The sequence below is a fragment of the Mustelus asterias genome, chromosome 5 (genome assembly GCF_964213995.1).
Source record: "Mustelus asterias chromosome 5, sMusAst1.hap1.1, whole genome shotgun sequence".
Lineage (NCBI taxonomy): Eukaryota > Metazoa > Chordata > Chondrichthyes > Carcharhiniformes > Triakidae > Mustelus > Mustelus asterias.
This window is the reverse complement of record NC_135805.1, coordinates 13006644-13028359: the sequence shown is the minus strand read 5'-3', so window position 1 is coordinate 13028359 and position 21716 is coordinate 13006644. Positions and strand designations below refer to the sequence as shown.

At 52.4% G+C, this 21716-nt stretch overlaps 1 protein-coding gene across 1 annotated transcript in view; it reads left to right on the top strand.

The window, feature by feature from the left end:
• LOC144493370 (calpain-14-like) overlaps positions 1–21716 on the top strand; it is a 153873-nt gene that overhangs the window by 107651 nt on the left and 24506 nt on the right. The window contains exons 16-20 of the mRNA XM_078212192.1: positions 789–887; positions 4939–4996; positions 5115–5176; positions 13178–13246; positions 20897–20975. Coding sequence (XP_078068318.1) covers positions 789–887; positions 4939–4996; positions 5115–5176; positions 13178–13246; positions 20897–20975 — 367 coding nt within the window. The remainder of the gene's footprint in view (positions 1–788; positions 888–4938; positions 4997–5114; positions 5177–13177; positions 13247–20896; positions 20976–21716) is intronic.

The following is a 21716-nucleotide window of genomic DNA, read 5'->3' as shown; positions in this document are numbered from 1 at the left end:
CACACAGACTGGTTGGTAGTGTTTCTTCCCCCCCCCCCCCGCCCCACACACTCCCACGCCCCTACACTCACCCGTGCGCCCACGCCCACAAGCTCAGATGTTATCAATCTGGGCCAGACTGAAGCTTACCAGATGCAACTAGTGGCACAGGCCCAACGTCCAGTGAAGCACCTCACCACAACATTGGCTTAAATTCTTCTCACTTCAGTGTGATGGGAAGGTTTCTGTAGAATTCATGAAGTAGATTCTTTTCTGGGTTAGACCATAAGACATAGGAGCAGAATTAGGCCACTCGGCCCATCGAGTCTGCTCCGCCATTCAATCATGGCTGATTTTTTTCTCATCCCCATTCTCCTGCCTTTTCCCCATAACCCCTGATCCCCCTAGTAATCAAGAACCTATCTATCTCTGTCTTGAAGACACTCAATGACCTGGCCTCCACAGCCTTCTGCGGCAAAGAGTTCCACAGATTCACCACTCTCTGGCTGAAGAAATTCCTCCTCATCTCTGTTTTAAAGGATCGTCCCTTTAGCCTGAGGTTGTGCCCTCAGGTTCTAGTTTTTCCTACTAGTGGAAACATCCTCTCCACGTCCACTCTATCCAGGCCTCACAGTATCCTGTAAGTTTCAATAAGATCCCCCCTCATCCTTCTAAACTCCAATGAGCACAGACCCAGAGTCCTCAACCCTTCCTCACACGACAAGCTCTTCATTCCAGGGATCATTCTTGTGAACCTCCTTTCTTATGATGGTGGCTCCAAGCTCACCCACACTTCTCTTTCATTCCAGAGCTGGAAATCCCAAGCCCACAGGCAACATAGCAGCTGGTCAGAGGTGTTTCCACTGTCTCCCACCTCCCCCATCACACCCATCTCACCTGCCGCTCAGGTAAGTTCGAGTTCCTGAACTCTCCATTTATTTTTGACCATTTCCCACCCACTCCCGGCATTGGGAATGACTGGATAGCGGAAAATAATTTAATCCTGATGTTGAAAACTCGGGATTCCTTCACACCACAAGCAAATCCCCGGGTTCAATATTCCTGAAAAATGTCAAAAAGGAATAAAACCAGACCGACCACCTGGCATTGACCTCAGTACCGGAAACAGCAATGGCAAACCCAGCCCTGTGGGCCCTGTGTGACTCGTATCACCCAGTCCCAGAGGGGGGAAGGACAGTGTGTGACTCACTGTATCACCCAGTCCCAGAGGGGGGAAGGACAGTGTGTGACTCACTGTATCACCCAGTCCCAGAGGGGGGAAGGACAGTGTGTGACTCACTGTATCACCCAGTCCCAGAGGGGGGAAGGACAGTGTGTGACTCACTGTACCACCCAGTCCCAGAGGGGGGAAGGACAGTGTGTGACTCACTGTATCACCCAGTCCCAGAGGGGAAAGGACAGTGTGTGACTCACTGTATCACCCAGTCCCAGAGGGGGGAAGGACAGTGTGTGACTCACTGTACCACCCAGTCCCAGAGGGGGAAGGACAGTGTGTGACTCACTGTACCACCCAGTCTCAGAGGGGGGAAGGACAGTGTGTGACTCACTGTACCACCCAGTCCCAGAGGGGGAAGGACAGTGTGTGACTCACTGTATCACCCAGTCCCAGAGGGGAAAGGACAGTGTGTGACTCACTGTATCACCCAGCCCTGTCGGCCCTGTGTGACTCACTGTATCACCCAGTGTCAGAGAGGGAAAGGACAGTGTGTGACCCACTGTACCACCCAGTCCCAGAGGGGGAAAGGACAGTGTGTGACCCACTGTACTGCACAGTCCCAGAGGGGGAAAGGACAGTGTGTGACCCACTGTACCACCCAGTCCCAGAGGGGAAAGGACAGTGTGTGACTCACTGTATCACCCAGTCCCAGAGGGGGAAAGGACAGTGTGTGACCCACTGTACCACCCAGTCCCAGAGGGGAAAGGACAGTGTGTGACTCACTGTATCACCCAGTCCCAGAGGGGGAAAGGACAGTGTGTGACCCACTGTACCACCCAGTCCCAGAGGGGAAAGGACAGTGTGTGACTCACTGTATCACCCAGTCCCAGAGGGGGAAAGGACAGTGTGTGACCCACTGTACCACCCAGTCCCAGAGGGGAAAGGACAGTGTGTGACTCACTGTATCACCCAGTCCCAGAGGGGAAAGGACAGTGTGTGACTCACTGTACCACCCAGTCCCAGAGGGGGAAAGGACAGTGTGTGACCCACTGTCCCACCCAGTCCCACCCAGTCCCAGAGGGGGGAAGGACAGTGTGTGACTCACTTTACACTCTGTCCCAGAGGGGGAATGGACAGTGTGTGACCCACTGTATCACCCAGTCCCAGAGGGGGAAAGGACAGTGTGTGACTCACTGTACCACCCAGTCCCAGAGGGGGGAAGGACAGTGTGTGAATCACTGTCCCACCCAGTCCCAGAGGGGGGAAGGACAGTGTGTGAATCACTGTCCCACCCAGTCCCAGAGGGGGAAAGGACAGTGTGTGACCCACTGTACCACCCAGTCCCAGAGGGGGGAAGGACAGTGTGTGACCCACTGTACCACCCAGTCCCAGAGGGGGGAAGGACAGTGTGTGAATCACTGTCCCACTCAGTCCCAGAGGGGGAAAGGACAGTGTGTGACTCACTGTATACCCAGTCCCAGAGGGGGGAAGGACAGTGTGTGAATCACTGTCCCACCCAGTCCCAGAGGGGGAAAGGACAGTGTGTGACTCACTGTACCGCACAGTCCCAGAGGGGGAAAGGACAGTGTGTGACTCACTGTACCGCACAGTCCCAGAGGGGGAAAGGACAGTGTGTGACCCACTGTACCACCCAGTCCCAGAGGGGGGAAGGACAGTGTGTGAATCACTGTCCCACCCAGTCCCAGAGGGGGAAAGGACAGTGTGTGACTCACTGTACCGCACAGTCCCAGAGGGGGAAAGGACAGTGTGTGACTCACTGTACCGCACAGTCCCAGAGGGGGAAAGGACAGCGTGTGAATCACTGTCCCACCCAGTCCCACCCAGTCCCAGAGGGGGAAAGGACAGTGTGTGACTCACTGTACCGCACAGTCCCAGAGGGGGAAAGGACAGTGTGTGACTCACTGTACACCCAGTCCCAGAGGGGGAAAGGACAGTGTGTGACCCACTGTACACCCAGTCCCAGAGGGGGAAAGGACAGTGTGTGACTCACTGTACACCCAGTCCCAGAGGGGGAAAGGACAGTGTGTGACTCACTGTACCACACAGTCCCAGAGGGGGGAAGGACAGTGTGTGACCCACTGTACCACCCAGTCCCAGAGGGGGAAAGGACAGTGTGTGACTCACTGTATTACCCAGTCCCAGAGGGGGAAAGGACAGTGTGTGACACACTGTACCACCCAGTCCCAGACGGGGGAAAGGACAGTGTGTGACTCACTGTACCACCCAGTCCCAGAGGGGGGAAGGACAGTGTGTGACCCACTGTACCACCCAGTCCCAGAGGGGGGAAGGACAGTGTGTGACTCACTGTATCACCCAGTCCCAGAGGAGGGAAGGACAGTGTGTGACCCATTGTACCACACAGTCCCAGAGGGGGAAAGGACAGTGTGTGACTCACTGTATCACCCAGTCCCAGAGGGGGGAAGGACAGTGTGTGACCCATTGTACCACACAGTCCCGGAGGGGGAAAGGACAGTGTGTGACTCACTGTATCACCCAGTCCCAGAGGGGGGAAGGACAGTGTGTGACCCATTGTACCACACAGTCCCAGAGGGGGAAAGGACAGTGTGTGACTCACTGTATCACCCAGTCCCAGAGGGGGGAAGGACAGTGTGTGACCCACTGTACCACCCAGTCCCAGAGGGGGAAAGGACAGTGTGTGACTCACTGTATCACCCAGTCCCAGAGGGGGGAAGGACAGTGTGTGACCCATTGTACCACACAGTCCCAGAGGGGGAAAGGACAGTGTGTGACTCACTGTATCACCCAGTCCCAGAGGGGGAAAGGACAGTGTGTGACCCACTGTACACCCAGTCCCAGAGGGGGAAAGGACAGTGTGTGACTCACTGTACCACCCAGTCCCAGAGGGGGGAAGGACAGTGTGTGACTCACTGTACCACCCAGTCCCAGAGGGGGGAAGGACAGTGTGTGACCCATTGTACCACCCAGTCCCAGAGGGGGAAAGGACAGTGTGTGACTCACTGTATCACCCAGTCCCAGAGGGGGAAAGGACAGTGTGTGACCCACTGTACACCCAGTCCCAGAGGGGGAAAGGACAGTGTGTGACTCACTGTACCACCCAGTCCCAGAGGGGGGAAGGACAGTGTGTGACTCACTGTACCACCCAGTCCCAGAGGGGGGAAGGACAGTGTGTGACCCATTGTACCACCCAGTCCCAGAGGGGGAAAGGACAGTGTGTGACCCATTGTACCACCCAGTCCCAGAGGGGGAAAGGACAGTGTGTGACCCACTGTACCACCCAGTCCCAGAGGGGGAAAGGACAGTGTGTGACTCACTGTACACCCAGTCCCAGAGGGGGGAAGGACAGTGTGTGACCCACTGTACCACCCAGTCCCAGAGGGGGAAGGACAGTGTGTGACTCACTGTACCACCCAGTCCCAGAGGGGGGAAGGACAGTGTGTGACCCATTGTACCACCCAGTCCCAGAGGGGGAAAGGACAGTGTGTGACTCACTGTATCACCCAGTCCCAGAGGGGGAAAGGACAGTGTGTGACCCACTGTACACCCAGTCCCAGAGGGGGAAAGGACAGTGTGTGACCCACTGTACACCCAGTCCCAGAGGGGAAAGGACAGTGTGTGACCCACTGTACACCCAGTCCCAGAGGGGAAAGGACAGTGTGTGACTCACTGTACACCCAGTCCCAGAGGGGGAAAGGACAGTGTGTGACCCATTGTACCACAGAGGAAAGAGTAAAATTGAAAGTAATTTTCCAGACAAACAGCGATGTGTCTTTGACCCACAGAATGCAGAGATCAATGCTGCTGCCTTACAGAGGATTTTAAATGAAGTGTTTTTGGGAGGTGAGTGAGATAGCCTCTGTTCTGCTGAATGGATCCCGTTGGGATCTGGGAATTGTGTTTACGGGCTGGTTAGTGTGCCACGCTCCCTGATTCCACTTTGTTTCTTTATCACTCGCAGACCAGGAAACGTTGGAGGATTTCAGCCTGAATAGTTGCAGAGGGATTGTGCTGTTGATGGATGTATCCTTTCATCTGATTCCACTTCATCACCTTTTAACCATATATTGCAGTAGGAAGTTTCACACCCTGGCCCTCTGTCCAGGTCTATCTCTGTCTTTTGGTGAAACCTCTCTTCCCGCTGTCTCCCTCTGTCTCCCTCTGTCCCCCCTTTGCCCCCCCTCTGGCCCTTCCCGGGCCCCCTCTGTCCCCCTCTGACTAACTCTATCTGTCTCTGTCTATCTCTGTCCCCCCCTTTGTCCCAAAGAACAATACAGCACAGGAACAGGCCCTTTGGCCCTCCTAGCCTGCACCGCTCATGTCCCCCCCCTGTCTCCCCCCCTCTGTCCCCCCCTCTGTCCCTCACCCTCTGTCCCCCCCCCCTCAGTCAACCCCCCTCGGTCCACCCCCATCTGTCTCCCCCCTCTGTCTCCCCCCTCTGTCTCCCCCCCTCTGTCTCCCCCCCTCTGTCTCCCCCCTTCTGTCTCCCCCCCCCTCTGTCTCCCTCCCCCTCGGTCTCCCCCGCCCTCGGTCTCCCTCCCCCTCAGTCTCCCCCCCCTCTGTCCCTGCTCCTCTGTCCCTGCCCCTCTGTCCCTGCCCCTCTGTCCCTGCGTGTACAAGATTATGAAGGGGATAGATAGGGTGAACGGTGGGAAGCTTTTTCCCAGATCAGAAGTGACGATCACGAGGGGTCACGGGCTCAAGGTGAGAGGGGCGAAGTATAACTCAGATATTAGAGGGATCTTTTTTACACAGAGGGTGGTGGGGGCCTGGAATGCGCTGCCAAGTAGGGTGGTGGAGGCAGGCACGCTGACATCGTTTAAGACTCACCTGGATAGTCACATGAGCAGTCTGGGAATGGAGGGATACAAACGATTGGTCTAGTTGGACCAAGGAGCGGCACAGGCTTGGAGGGCCGAAGGGCCTGTTTCCTGTGCTGTACTGTTCTTTGTTCTTTGCCCCTCTGTGCCTGCGCCTCTGTCCCTCCCCCTCTGTCCCTCCCCCTCTGTCCCTCCCCCTCTGTCCCTGCCCCTCTGTCCCTGCCCCTCTGTCCCTCCCCCTCTGTCCCTCCCCCTCTGTCCCTCTCCTTCTGTCCCTCCCCCTCTGTCCCTCCCCCTCTGTCCCTCCCCCTCTGTCCCAGTCCCTCTGTCCCAGTCCCTCTATCCCTCCCCCTCTGTCCCTCCCCCTCTGTCCCTCCCCCTCTGTCCCTCCCCCTCTGTCCCTCCCCCTCTGTCCCTCCCCCTCTGTCTCAGTCCCTCTGTCCCTCCCCCTCTGTCCCGCTCTCCCTCTCTCCCTCTGTCCCTTTCCCCTTTCCCTCTCCAGAGGGATTGTGCTGTTGATGGATGTATCCTTTCATCTGATTCCACTTCATCACTTTTCAACCATACATTGCAGTAGGAAGTTTCACACCCTGGCCCTCTGTCCAGGTCTATCTCTGTCTTTTGGTGAAACCTCTCTTCCCTCTGTCTCCCTCTGTCCCCCCTTTGCCCCCCCTCTGGCCCCTCCCGGGCCCCCTCTGTCCCCCTCTGTCCCCCTCTGACTAACTCTATCTGTCTCTGTCTATCTCTGTCCCCCACTTTGTCCCAAAGAACAAAGAACAATACAGCACAGGGACAGGCCCTTTGGCCCTCCTAGCCTGCGCCGCTCATGTCCCCCCTTCTGTCTCCCCCCACTCTGTCTCCCCCCCTCTGTCCCCCCCCATCCCCCCCTCTGTCCCCCCCTGTTCCCCCCCCCTCTGTCCCCCACCCTCTGTTCCCCCCCCCCTTTGTCCACCCCCCTCTATCCCTGCGCCTCTGTCATAAGAACATAAGAAATAGGAGCAGGAGTAGGCCATCTAGCCCCTCGAGCCTGCCCCGCCATTCAATAAGATCATGACTGATCTGACGTGGATCAGTACCACTTACCTGCCTGATCCCCATAACCCTTAATTCCCTTACCGCTCAGGAATCCATCCATCCGCGCTTTAAACATATTCAGCGAGGTAGCCTCCACCACCTCAGTGGGCAGAGAATTCCAGAGATTCACCACCCTCTGAGAGAAGAAGTTCCTCCTCAACTCTGTCTTAAACCGACCCCCCTTTATTTTGAGGCTGTGTCCTCTAGTTTTAACTTCCTTACTAAGTGGAAAGAATCTCTCCGCCTCCACCCTATCCAGCCCCCGCATTATCTTATAAGTCTCCATAAGATCCCCCCTCATCCTTCTAAACTCCAACGAGTACAAACCCAATCTCCTCAGCCTCTCCTCATAATCCAAACCCCTCATCTCCGGTATCAACCTGGTGAACCTTCTCTGCACTCCCTCCAATGCCAATATATCCTTCCTCATATAAGGGGACCAATACTGCACACAGTATTCCAGCTGCGGCCTCACCAATGCCCTGTACAGGTGCATCAAGACATCCCTGCTTTTATATTCTATCCCCCTCGCGATATAGGCCAACATCCATTTGCCTTCTTGATCACCTGTTGTACCTGCAGACTGGGCTTTTGCGTCTCATGCACAAGGACCCCCAGGTCCCTTTGCACGGTAGCATGTTTTAATTTGTTTCCATTGAGATAGTAATCCCATTTGTTATTATTTCCTCCAAAGTGTATAACCTCGCATTTCTCAACGTTATACTCCATTTGCCATATCCTCGCCCACTCACTCAGCCTGTCCAAATCTCTCTGCAGATCTTCTCCGTCCTCCACACGATTCACTTTTCCACTTATCTTTGTGTCGTCTGCAAACTTCGTTACCCTACACTCCGTCCCCTCCTCCAGATCATCTATATAAATGGTAAACAGTTGCGGCCCGAGTACCGATCCCTGCGGCACGCCACTAGTTACCTTCCTCCAACCAGAAAAACACCCATTTATTCCGACTCTTTGCTTCCTGTCGGATAGCCAGTCCCCAATCCACTTTAACACACTACCCAAACTCCGTGTGCCCTAATCTTCTTCAGCAGCCTTTTATGGGGCACCTTATCAAACGCCTTTTGGAAATCCAAAAACACCGCATCCACCGGTTCTCCTCCATCAACCGCCCTAGTCACATCTTCATAAAAATCCAACATGTTCGTCAAGCACGACTTTCCCCTCATGAATCCATGCTGCGTCTGATTGATCGAACCATTTCTATCCAGATGCCCTGCTATCTCCTCTTTAATAATGGATTCCAGCATTTTCCCTACTACAGACGTTAAGCTGACCGGCCTATAGTTACCCGCCTTTTGTCTCCTTCCTTTTTTAAACAGCGGCGTAACATTAGCCGTTTTCCAATCAACCGGCACTACCCCAGAATGCAACGAGTTTTGATAAATAATCACTAACGCATCCACTATTACCTCTGACATTTCTTTCAATACCCTGGGATGCATTCCATCCGGACCCGGGGACTTGTCCACCTTCAGTCCCATTAGTCTACCCAGCACTGCCTCTCTGGTAACATTAATTGTATTAAGTATTTCTCCTGCTGCCAACCCTCTATCGTTAATATTTGGCAAACTATTTGTGTCCTCCACCGTGAAGACCGACACAAAAAACTTATTTAAAGACTCAGCCATATCCTCATTTCCCACTATTAACTCCCCCCTCTCGTCCTCCAAGGGTCCAACATTCACTCGAGCCACTCTATTCCTTTTTATATATTTATAAAAACTTTTACTATCATTTTTTATATTAATTGCTAGCCCCTCTGTCCCTGCCCCTCTGTCCCCCCCCCTCTGTCCCTCCCCCTCTGTCCCTTCCCCTCTGTCCCTTCCCCTCTGTCCCTCCCCCTCTGTCCCTCCCCCTCTGTCCCTCCCCCTCTGTTCCTCCCCCTCTGTCCCTCCCCCTCTGTCCCAGTCCCTCTGTCCCTCCCCCTCTGTCCCGTTCTCCCTCTCTCCCTCTGTCCCTTTCCCCTTTCCCTCTCCCTCTGTCTCTCTCTCTCTCTTTCCCTCTCTCTCTTTCTCTCTATTCCCCCTTTGTCCCCCCTCTGTCCCCCCTCTGTCCCCCCTCTGACTCCCCCTCTGTCTCCCCCTCTGTCTCTCTCTGTCTCTGTCTCTCTCTCTGTCTCTGTCTCTCTCTCTCTGTCTCTCTCTATCTCTCTGTCTCTCTCTCTCTGTCTCTCTCTCTCTGTCTCTCTCTCTGTCTCTCTCTCTCTGTCTCTCTCTCTCTGTCTCTCTCTGTCTCTCCCTGTCTCTCTCTGTCTCTCTCTCTCTGTCTCCCTCTCTCTGTCTCTGTCTCTCTCTCTGTCTCTGTCTCTCTCTCTCTGTCTCTCTCTATCTCTCTGTCTCTCTCTCTCTGTCTCTCTCTCACTCTCTCTCTCTGTCTCTCTCTGTCTCACTCTCTCTCTCTCTGTCTCTCCCTGTCTCTGTCTCACTCTCTCTCTGTCTCTCTCTGTCTCACTCTCTCTCTGTCTCTCTCTCTGTCTCTCTCTGTCTCACTCTCTCTCTCTGTCTCTCTTTGTCTCACTCTCTCTCTCTCTCTCTGTCTCTCTCTGTCTCTCCCTGTCTCTCTCTCTCTGTCTCTCTCTCTGTCTCTCTCTCTTTGTCTCTCTCTCTCTGTCTCTCTCTCTCTGTCTCACTCTCTCTCTTTCTGTCTCTCTCTGTCTCACTCTCTCCCTCTCTGTCTCCCCCTCTGTCTCCCCCTCTGTCTCTCTCTGTTTCTAACCTGCTTTCAAAGGGAATTCATTTCTGCTGGAATTTCTCTCATTATTTCTGTTCTCATCCCAGCTTTTCCATTGCTCCTGTTCTGAAAGTGGGAGACCGCTCATGAAAGAATATCCCGTGACTAAGTCCCTCCATTAGCTCTGCAGCCTCTCCTGTTTATCTTTCTCTCCTCTTTGCTCTCGATCGACCAATGATTTGAATTGTGTGTCAGGTGTCCATCATTATATTTGAATTTCCCTGGGGCTCCTACGGAAATCAAATCTGCTGAAGATGTAAACCAGGTTGTCAATCCGCTATCACAGGGCGGCACGGTGACACAGTGGTTCGCACTGCTGCCTCACAGCTCCAGAGACCTGGGTTCAATTCTCGGCTTGTGTGGAGTTTGCACGTTCTCCCCGTGTCTGCGTGGGTTTCCTCCGGGTGCTCCGGTTTCCTCCCACAGTCCAAAGACGTGCTGGTTAGGTGCATTGGCCATGCTAAATTCTCCATCAGTGTACCCGAACAGGCGCCAGAGTGTGGCGACTAGGGGATTTTCACAGTAACTTCATTGCAGTGTTAATGTAAGCCAGATATCATGGAATCATAGAATAAAATTCGTACAGTGCAGAAGGAGGCCATTTAGCCCATCGAGTCTGCACCGACAACAATCCCACCCAGATCCCATCCCCGTAACCCCACATATTTACCCCGCTAACCTACGTATCCCAGGACACTAAGGGGCAATTTAGCATGGCCAATCAACCTAACCCACACATCTTTGGAGTGTGGGAGGAAACCAGAGCACCCGGAGGAAACCCACGCAGACACGGGGAGAACGTGCAACCTCCACATCGAGGTTGATCCAAGCCGGGAATCAAACCCAGGTCCCTGGCACTGTGAGGCAGCAGTGCTAACCACTGTGCTACTGTGTCACTGTGCTTGTGACACTAGAACATAGGAACATAGAAAAGCTACAGCACAAACACGCCCTTCGGCCCACAAGTTGCACCGAACATGTCCCTACCTACTAGGCTTACCTATAACCCTCTATCTCACTAACTTCCATGAACTTATCCAAAAGTCTCTTAAAAGACCCTATCAAATCCGCCTCCACCACCACTACCGGCAGCCGATTCCACGCACCCACCACCCTCTGAGTGAAAAACGTACCCCTGACATCTCCTCTGTGCCTACTCCCCAGCACCCTAAACCTGTGACCTCTTGTGGCAACCATTTCAGCCCTGGGTAAAAGCCTCTGAGAATCCACTCTATCAATACCCCTCAACATCTTATACACCTCTATCAGATCACCCCTCATCCTTCGCTTCTCCAAGAAGAAAAGACCTAGCTCTCTCAACTTATCCTCATAAGGCATGCCACCTAATCCAGGCAACATGCTTGTAAATCTCCTCTGCACCCTTTCTATGGCTTTCACATCCTTTCTGTAATGAGGTGACCAGAACTGGGCACAGTACTCCAGGTGGGGTCTGACCAGGGTCCTATACAGCTGCAGCATTATCTCCCAATTTCTAAACTCAATTCCTCTATTGATGAAGGCCAATATTCCATACGCCTTCTTAACCACAACCTCGACCTGCGACGCTGCTTTGAGCGTCCTATGGACCCGGACCCCAAGATCCTTCTGATCTTCCACACTGCCAAGCGTCTTACCCTTAATATTATATCCTTTCATCCTATTCGACCTGCCAAAATGAACCACCACACACTTATCTGGGTTGAAGTCCATCTGCCACTTCTCTGCCCAGTCTTGCATCTTATCTATGTCTCGTTGCAACTGCTGGCATCCCTCTACACTATCCACAACACCATCAACCTTTGTGTCATCAGCAAACTTGCCAACCCATCCTTCCACTTCCTCATCCAGGTCATTTATAAAAATCACAAAGAACAAGGGTCCCAGAACAGATCCCTGGGGCACCCCACTGGTGACCGGCCTCCATGCAGAAAAAGACCCATCTACAACCACTCTTTGCCTTCTGTAGGCAAGCCAGTTCTGAATCCACAAGGCAATGTCCCCTTGTATCCCATGCCCCTTCACTTTCTCAATGAGCCTTGCATGGGGCACCTTATCAAACGCCTTGCTGAAATCCATATGAACTACATCTACTGCTCTTCCCTCGTCTATGTGTCTAGTTACATCTTCAAAAAATTCAATTAGGCTCGTAAGGCATGATCTGCCTTGGACAAAGCCGTGCTGGCTATTTCTGATCATACTATTCCTCTCCAGATGTTCATAAATCCAGCCTCTCAGGATCTTCTCCATCAACTTACCAACCACTGAGGTTAGATTCACTGGTCTATAATTTCCCGGGCTATCTCTTCTCCCTTTCTTAAATAACGGAACCACATCCGCCATCCTCCAGTCCTCCGGAACCTCTCCCGTCTCCATTGATGACATCCAAAGATGTGCGGGTTAGGTTGATTGGCCAGGTTAAAAATTGTGTAGTTAGAGGGATTAGCGGGTAAATATGTGGGGGTAGGGCCTGGGTGGGATTGTGGTCGGTGCAGACTCGATGGGCCGAATGGCCTCCTTCTGCACTGTAGGGTTTCTATGTTTCTTCCCTCGCCTCCCACAGTAACCTGGGGTACATCCCATCCGGTCCCGGCGATTTATCTAACTTGATGCTTTTCAAAAGCTCCAACACACCCTCTTTCCTAATGTCCACATGCTCAATCTTCTCAGTCCACTGCAAGTCTGCACTGCAACTACCAAGATCTTTCTCCACTCCAACATTGGAGTAAGAAGATGTGGTTAACTTAAAACATTGAGATGAACGAGTGCACCACAGTTACAGTGACTACTGAAGCAAAGTATTCATTGAGTACCTCTGCCATTTCTACCGGTTCTATACAGACTTTCCCACCGTCACAATAAATCACTAATAAATAAACTTTCTGTTTAACCTGTTTACGGGGGAGTCAATTTAGAACAGAGTTGAGGAGGAACTTCTTCTCCCAGAGGGTCGTGAATCTTTGGAATTCTCTGCCCAATGAAGCAGTAGAGGCTACCTCATTAAATGTGTTTAAGTCACAGATAGATAGATTTTTAACCATTAAGGGAATTAAGGGTTATGGGGAACGGGCGGGTAAGTGGAACTGAACCCACTATCAGATCAGCCATGATCTTATTGAATGGCGGAGCAGGCTTGAGGGGCTAGATGGCCTACTCCTGCTCCTATTCCTTATGTTCTTATGTTCTTAACCTGTTCTACACTATGGCACGGTGAAGGTCTAGTCCCTATTCCTGTTGGTTCCTAACTATTGCCACAGTCTCTTTACCATCCTGTACATTGTGTCCTTGTGTCACCTCAGAATGATAGTGAAACTGCCTCACAAATTCCAGCACAAATTACACTCCTGTTCTACACACTGTTGAGACTTAACCAGTGATGCAGCCCAGTGGAACAAGAAGATTGGACAGACACAACTTCAGACGCCTCTGGGAAAAGCTGATGCATTTTAAGGTATTGTGAAGAGGATGGGAAAGGTTAACAAGATGTTTTTGTGAATGGTTATAGCTAAGATACGACATGAATAGTTTACTCTTACCGTGTGACCGTTCCACTGTAGCCCATGATTCTCAGCTGTGGCCAGTCCACTTGCCACCTTGTTGTCTGTATTGTGACAACACAACAATCAGCAGTTGTGGCAGTGGTTATAGTGGACTAACTATCTAAGGTCCCAAGTTCAAATCTCGGCAAAGTGTGAAACTGTGCTCAATAAATGCAAAGAAAATGACCGCCAAAGCTGCCAGCTTGTGTTGGTTCATTGATGTCCTGTCCAATCATTTACTGAATCTCGCTCACTTCCGTCAGAACCTCAAGCACACACAACCTCCTTTCCACTGTCGCGCAATGACTGAAGTACACCTTCAATACCCTCATCCTGCCGCATAAGGTCCATTTTCATCTGGGGTGGTCCCAATGCCAGGTTTCCATGCCACCACCTCTGCTACCTGCAGCTCTCTGTCCTTTCCAACTGCATAAGACTTACAGTAACACTGTCCCTGAACTATTCTCAGAGACCTGCTTCAACACCAGGATCTGTTCTGTTCTCAGAACATGCAGTTCAGTTGTATTCTATTCTTACTGCCAGACAGAAAACTGATCCATTTGTGGAGAACTTTGCTTGCGTCCTCTCACACAGATTCTGTGTTCTGAACTGTCTGTCGTAAGGCTGGAACCTGATACCACGACAGTTAGCTTTCAGTTTACCCTTTGCCTTTTAGCTTTTCATCCCCACGGTAACTTCAGGTCACACCTGTGTTTCTTGGAATTAAACTGCCTGCTAGGAATTATTGGGAACATCAGCTATGATGGGGAGACGAGAACCTTGTGGTATTATCACTCGACTATTAATCCAGAGACTCAGCTAACGTTCTGGGGAGCCGGTTTTGAATCCCGCCACAGCAGATGGTGGAATTTGAATTCAACTAAAAATAAAAATCTGGAATCAAGAATCTACTGATGACCATGAAAACATTGTCGGTTGTCGGAAAAACCCATCTGGTTCACTAATGTCCTTCAGGGAAGGGAAGCTGCCGTCTTTACCCGGTCTGGCCTACATGTGATTCCAGAGCCACAGCAAAGTGGTTGACTCTCAACTGCCCTCCAAGTGCAACTAGGAATGGGCAATAAATACTGGCCGGCCGGCGACGCCCATGTCCCACAAACTAATAAACAAAATGAAGAAAGGCTGTCTAGACTGGGATTGTCTTCCTCAGAGCAGAGAAGGCTGAGGGGGGAGAGCTGATTGAGGTGAACAAGATTATGAGGGGCGCAGACAGGAAGGAACTTTTCCCTTTAGCAGAGGGGTCAATAACCAGGGGGCAGAGATTTAAGATCACAAGCAGGAGATTTAGAGTGGATTTGAGGAAAAGCTTTTTCACCCAGAGGATGGTGGGAATCTGAAAGGGTGGTAGCAGTGGGAACCTTCACATTATTTAAGAAGCATTTAGATGAGCACATGAAACACCATAGCGTACAAGGCTACGGACCAAGTGCTGGAAAATAGAATTAGAAGGGATAGGTGTTTGATAGCCAGCACAGACAGAATGGGCCGAAGGGCCTCTTTCCATGCTGTTAAACTCTGACTCTATGAGGAATGATGATGGAGAAATGAGAGGGCAGTCAAAGGCTGTTTTTGTTTGTTAGAGTCCAGTAGGATTAACAAATTAGATATCCTCTCCAGCAGTTCAGTGAAAGTCTTCAGTTCCATTTGGCCATGTACATCCCTGTACGTTGCTGGGGTAGGGTGGGTATTCTGGGGAGCCCACCACAAGCACCCGAAACTGAGTCATAGAGTTTACGGCATGGAAACAGGCCCTTCGGCCCAACCTGTCCATGCCGCCCTTTTTTTTAAACCCCTAAGCTAATCCCAATTGGCCCATATCCCTCTATACTCATCTTATCCATGTAACTATCTAAATGCTTTTTAAAAGACAACATTGTACCCGCCTCTACTACTACCTCTGGCATCTTGTTCCAGACACTCACCACCCTCTGTGTGAAAAAATTGCCTCTCTGGACACTTTTGTATCTCTCCCCTCTCACCTTAAACCTATTGATGCGCTATCAATAAGGCGAAAGACTACCGGTGTGCCAATACAAGTGTAGGCTTTTATTCACAACAGAATCAGGAGCAGATCCCAACAAATAACCGACCTGGACTGAACAAGGGGGAGGAGACAGCCACCTTTATACTAGGTGCCGAGGGGAGGAACCAAACTGGAAGGGGATGTGTCCAGGTGTGACAAACACACACAACGGTGGTCCATATAGGACAAAGGCACAACTGAGGTCCACCACATTCACCCCTTCCTTTAAAATAAAAACAACACGGGGGTGAAGCGGAAACAATATTACAAGTCCAGACGAACCGGTGGCTTGATCCGCCGTCGCGATCGTCGTAGTGCAGGTCGCAGAGTCGTCCGAGCAGGGAGCGATGTCGGCCCAGGCTCCGTACAGTGAGCGTCGAGAGAAGGCGCTAGGTGGTGTGAAGCGGACCCATCCGTCGTCCCGTCCAGTCGTCGGATACTGCGTGGCGACAGCTCCGGCGACTCAAGCGAGTTGTACATAGGGGCGAGAGGAGTGAGCAGTGGCCCTGGTGGCGTATGGGGAACAGTGGGAACCGGAGCTGGGGGGTGGGGGGCTGCAACAGGCTCTGGGCGCACTACATTGGAGACAGGGACTGAAGGGGAAAGAGGCGTAGCAATCCCCGAGTGGACAACACCGGGAACCGTGGGGCGGAAGGACGTGGTGGCCTCAGGGGCACCCGTGGGTGCCAAGTCACGGACAGAAACCGTGTCCTCCCGCCCATCAGGGTACGCTACATAAGCGTATTGAGGATTAGCGTGGAGCAATTGGACCTCCTCGACCAAGGGATCTGCCTTATGGGTCCGGACATGCTTCCGAAGCAGAACGGGCCCCGGGGACATCAGCCAACCCGGGAGCGAAGTACCCGAGGAGGACTTCCTGGGAAACGAAAACATCCGCTGTGCACAAGAGTGACCTAATTGAATGTAATGCGTCCGGAAGGACGTCTTGCCAACGGCTGACTGGAAGGCCCCTAGACCGTAGCGCTAATAGAATGGCCTTCCAGATGGTTGCGTTCTCCCGCTCTACTTGACCATTGCCCCTGGGGTTATAGCTAGTGGTGTGGCTGGAGGCAACGCCTTTGGCGAGCAGGTACTGCCTCAGCTCGTCACTCATGAAAGAGGACCCACGGTCGCTATGAACATAGGCTGGGAAGCCGAACAGGGTGAAGAGCGTGTTCAGGGTCCGAATCACTGTAGCCGTGGTCATGTCCAAGCAGGGGAAGGCAAAAGGGAAACGTGAGTATTCATCAATGATATTCAGGAAATAAACATTGCGGTTAGAGGAGGGGAGGGGGCCTTTAAAATCAATGCTAAGGCGCTCAAACGCGCGAGTGGCCTTCACCAGGTGCGCCCTACCTGGCCGGTAGAACTGCGGTTTGCACTCAGCGCAGACCCTGCATTGCCTGGTAATCGTCCGGACTTCCTCGAGGGAATAGGGCAGGTTACGGGACTTGACAAAGTGGAAAAATCTGGTGACACCCGGATGACAGAGGTCGTTATGGAGGGACTGTAGCTGGTCTAGTTGGGCGCTGGCACATGATCCACGGGACAGGGCGTCTGGGGGCTCATTGAGCTTCCCGGGCCGGTACATGATGTCATATCTGTAGGTGGAGAGCTCAATCCTCCACCGCAAGATCTTGTCATTCTTAATCTTGCCCTTTTGCCTGGTGTTAAACAGGAAGGCAACTGACCGCTGGTCCGTAATTAAGGTGAATCGTTGGCCTGCAAGATAATGGCGCCAGTGCCGGACGGCTTCCACGATGGCCTGGGCTTCCTTCTCGACCGAGGAGTGTCGAATCTCAGGGCCTTGTAAGGTCTGGGAAAAGAAGGCCACCGGACGGCCCCTCTGGTTAAGGGTGGTGGCTAGGGCAAAATCAGACGCATCACATTCCACTTGGAATGGGATGGATTCGTCCACAGCATGCATTGCGGCCTTCGCGATGTCCGCTTTGATGTCGTCGAAGGCCCGACCGGCCTCCTCCGCCAGCGGAAAAGAGGTCGATTTTAGAAGCGGACGGGCTTTATCCGCATAACGGGGAACCTACTGGGCAGAGTAGGAGAAGAAGCCCAGGCATCTCCTCAGTGCTTTGAGGGTAGTAGGGAGGGGAAGCTGCATAAGGGGACGCATACGGGCTGGGTCGGGACCAAGGACACCATTTTCTATCACGTACCCAAGGATGGCGAGGCGGCGTGTCCGGAAAACACACTTCGCCTCATTATATGTGAGGTTCAGGAGAGTGGCCGTACGGAGGAATTTTTGTAGGTTGGCATCATGGTCCTGCAGGTCATGGCCGCAGATGGTGACGTTATCCAGATACGGGAAAGTGGCCCGTAGTCCGTGCTGGTCCACCATTTGATCCATGGCCCGCTGGAAGACTGAGATCCCATTGGTGACACCAAAGGGGACTCGGAGGAACTGGTAGAGGCGGCCATCCGCCTCAAAGGCAGTGTATGGGCGATCCTCCGAGCGGATAGGGAGCTGGTGGTAAGCCGATTTCAAATCGATCGTAGAGAAAACCCTATAGTGCGCGATGCGGTTGACTATGTCCGCGATGCGGGGAAGAGGGTACGCATCTAGTTGTGTATACCTGTTTATGGTCTGGCTGTAGTCAATCACCATGCGGTGTTTCTCCCCCGATTTAACTACGACCACTTGCGCCCTCCAGGGGCTGGTGCTGGCCTGGATAATCCCTTCCCTGAGCAAACGTTGTACTTTGGACCGAATGAAGGCCCGGTCATCCGCACTATAGCGCCTACGTTTGGTGGCTATAGGCCTACAATCCGGGGTGAGGTTATCAAATAAGGTGGGGGGGGGTGATCTTGAGAGTCGAGAGACTGCAGGTGGTGTGCGAGGGGCGCTGCAGTGATGGCGCCTTGCAGACGGAGAGCGGGGGATAAGGGCCATAGTACTGCAGGATGACACTTCTATGATGGCTGAGGAAATCTAACCCCAGCAGTACAGCTGCGCAGAGTCGCGGCAGCACGAGGAGCCGAAAACGCTCGTAGACTGTGCCCTGTACCGTCAGCGTCACCAAGCAGCACCCGAGGACCTCCACTGAGTGAGAATTCGAGGCCATGGAGATGGACTGGCTCCAGGGTCGCACGGGAAGGGCATATTGACGCACTGTGCGAGGGTGTATAAAACTTTCTGTGCTCCCACAGTCGAACAGGCAGTTTTCATTTACCTTGATCTCCATTATGGACTTGGAGAGTTGGTGAGGCTGCGACTGGTCCAGGCAAATCGATGCCACCGTCGAATCCAGGAAGAATCCGTCTTCATCCCCGTCTGATGACGTCACGGATAACGCTTCCTGTTCGGCGCGTCTTGATGCCAGTCTCAAAGATGGCGATTCCCGCGCATCCGGTGACCGCATCAAAGATGGCGATTCCCGCACTTCCGATGACCGCATTAAAGATGGCGATTCGCGCGCAGCCGCCGCCTGCATTAAAGATGGCTGCGCCCGCGGAACACACGTGGCGCCACGAGGCTTCGGAAGCGGCTTCCCCCGGCAGACTTTAATGAAGTGGCCTAGCTTACCGCATCCGGAGCAAATCGCATCCTTCGCCGGGCAGCAACGCCGAGGGTGCTTGGATAAGCCACAAAAGTAACATTTGGGCCCTGCCGGAACAGCCGTCGCGGTGGAGCCGTCGATAGAACGGGATGCAGGGTAGGACCCGAGGTTGTGAGAGGCCGCTTCTAACGTTTCAGCCATCGTGGCTGTTCTTTGGAGATCCAGGCCATCTTGTTCCAGCAGGCGCTGCCGGATGTATGTAGACTCAATGCCCGCAACATAGGGGTCGCGGATCAGGTCCTCCGTGTTCTGAGCTGCTGTAACAGCCTTACAGTCGCAAGCTCGAGCTAGGACCCGCAGGGCGCGCAGAAATTGGGCGCACGATTCTCCTGGCTGCTGCTTGCGGGTAGTTAGGAGATGTCTGGCGTAGACCACGTTAGGGCTCTTTCGGAACTGCCCTTTTAGGAGCTCGATAGCGTCCGCGTATGTAGCAGCGTCCCGGAAGATTCCATAGACAGCTTCGCTTACCCGGGCGCGGAGCACGTGGAGTTTAGCGTCGTCGGTGTCGATGGCCGTAGCGGTGTCGACGAATGCTTCGAAGCAGTCCAACCAATGATCAAATTTATCAGAGGCTCCGACCTCTTGAGGGTCTAATGCTAACTTGTCAGGTTTTAGAAACTGCTCCATGTTGGTCAACTGTTGTGAATAAAATTGATGCGCTATCAATAAGGCAAAAGACTACCGGTGTGCCAATACAAGTGTAGGCTTTTATTCACAACAGAATCAGGAGCAGATCCCAACAAATAACCGACCTGGACTGAACAAGGGGGAGGAGACAGCCACCTTTATACTAGGTGCTGAGGGGAGGAACCAAACCGGGAGGGGATGTGTCCAGGTATGACAAACACACACAACGGTGGTCCATATAGGACAAAGGCACAACTGAGGTCCACCACGCCTATGCCCTCTAGTTTTAGACTCCATTACTTTTGGGAAAAGATATTGACTATCTAGCTGATCTGTGCCCCTCATTATTTTATAGACCTCTATAAAGATCACCCCTCAGCCTCCTACGCTCCAGAGAAAAAAGTCCCAGTCTATCCAGCCTCTCCTTATAACCCAAACCATCAAGTCCCGGTAGCATTGAGTAAATCTTTTCTGCACTCTTTCTAGTTTAATAATATCCTTTCTATAATAGGGTGACCAGAACTGCACACAGTATTCCAAGTGTGGCCTTACCAATGTCTTGTACAACTTCAATAAGACGTCCCAACTCCTGTATTCAATGTTCTGACCGATGAAACCAAGCATGCCGAATGCCTTCTTCACCACTCTGTCCACCTGTGACCCCACTTACAAGGAGCTATGAACATGTACCCCTAGATCTCTTTGTTCTGTAACTCTCCTCAATCCCCATTAACTGAGTAAGTCCTGCCCTGGTTCAATCTACCAAAATGTATCACCTCGCATTTGTCTAAATTAAACTCCATCTGCCATTCGTCAGCCCACTGGCCCAATTGATCAAGAATTGAGGCAGGACAGGAGTGAGGGGGGGAGGGAGGGAGGGCAGTGGAAGAGTGGCCAGTCGCTCTCTCTTTCAATTTTCCCTGGATCTCTGTGATTGGGGAGACAGAGAGAAAAGAGTCGCATCCAATTTCCTGCCTCTCTGTTCCGTGGACACCTGACCTGCCTCCCACCAAGGCAGAGTGGAATGTTCTAGAATCTTTTTTCCGTCACTTAAAATCAGCTGAGGTTCACAGTCCTAATTGTTAACCGGTGACCCATTGACCCCTGACCTTGGTTAGGATGATTCTGGTGAGGATAGAATCAGGTGGTGCCCCTGTCCCCCCAGCAGCAGCAGTCCAGATGGGAGAAGGTGAGTGAATGTTGATGGGGGGGGGGGGGGGACAGTTTGAGGAATGTTATATAAGTGTCCCTTTGCCGGGATACTGAGGCCTCACTGGTTTGAGGAGGGAAGTTCTCTGAGTTTCTCTATCTGTGTTTAGGAAGTTTTTCACAAGAATGATGTTGAAGGTACAGGAGTGCTGCGCCCCTCACAACTATCCAACAGCTTGCAGGACGATGGTAAGTATCCTGCTCATTCCATATTTTCCAATGATTCCCTCAGGAGGGGGGTTAGATTACAGGAGAGGTTGATGATGTTGGGCTTGTCCTCTCTAGAGTAAAGAGGCTTTCAGGGTGAGCTCATTCTTCCATTAGTCTGGGGAAAATCGACAAAATAGTCATGTTTGATGGGGACAGTGTAGAGGGAGCTTTACTCTGTATCTAACCCCGTGCTGTACCTGTCCTGGGAGTGTTTGATGGGACAGTGTAGAGGGAGCTTTACTCTGTATCTAACCCCATGCTGTACCTGTCCTGGGAGTGTTTGATGGGGGACAGTGTAGAGGCTGCTTTACTCTGTATCTAATCCTGTGCTGTACCTGTCCTGGGAGTATTTGATGGCGACAGTGTAGAGGGAGCTTTACTCTGTATCTAATCCTGTGTTGTACCTGTCCTGGGAGTATTTGATGGGGACAGTGTAGAGGGAACTTTACTCTATATCTAACCCCGAGCTTTACCTCTCCTGGGAGTGTTTGATGGGAACAGTGTAGAGGGAGCTTTGCTCTGTATCCAACCCCGTGCTGTACCTGTCCTGAGAGGGTTTATTGGGGACAGTGTAGAGGGAGCTTTACTCTGTATCTAACCCGTGTTGTACCTGTCCTGGGAGTGTTTGATGGGGGACAGTGTAGAGGGAGCTTTACTCTGTATCTAATCCGTGCTGTACTAGTTCTGGAAATCCTTGATGTGGGCTCTGGTGGCTGTTAT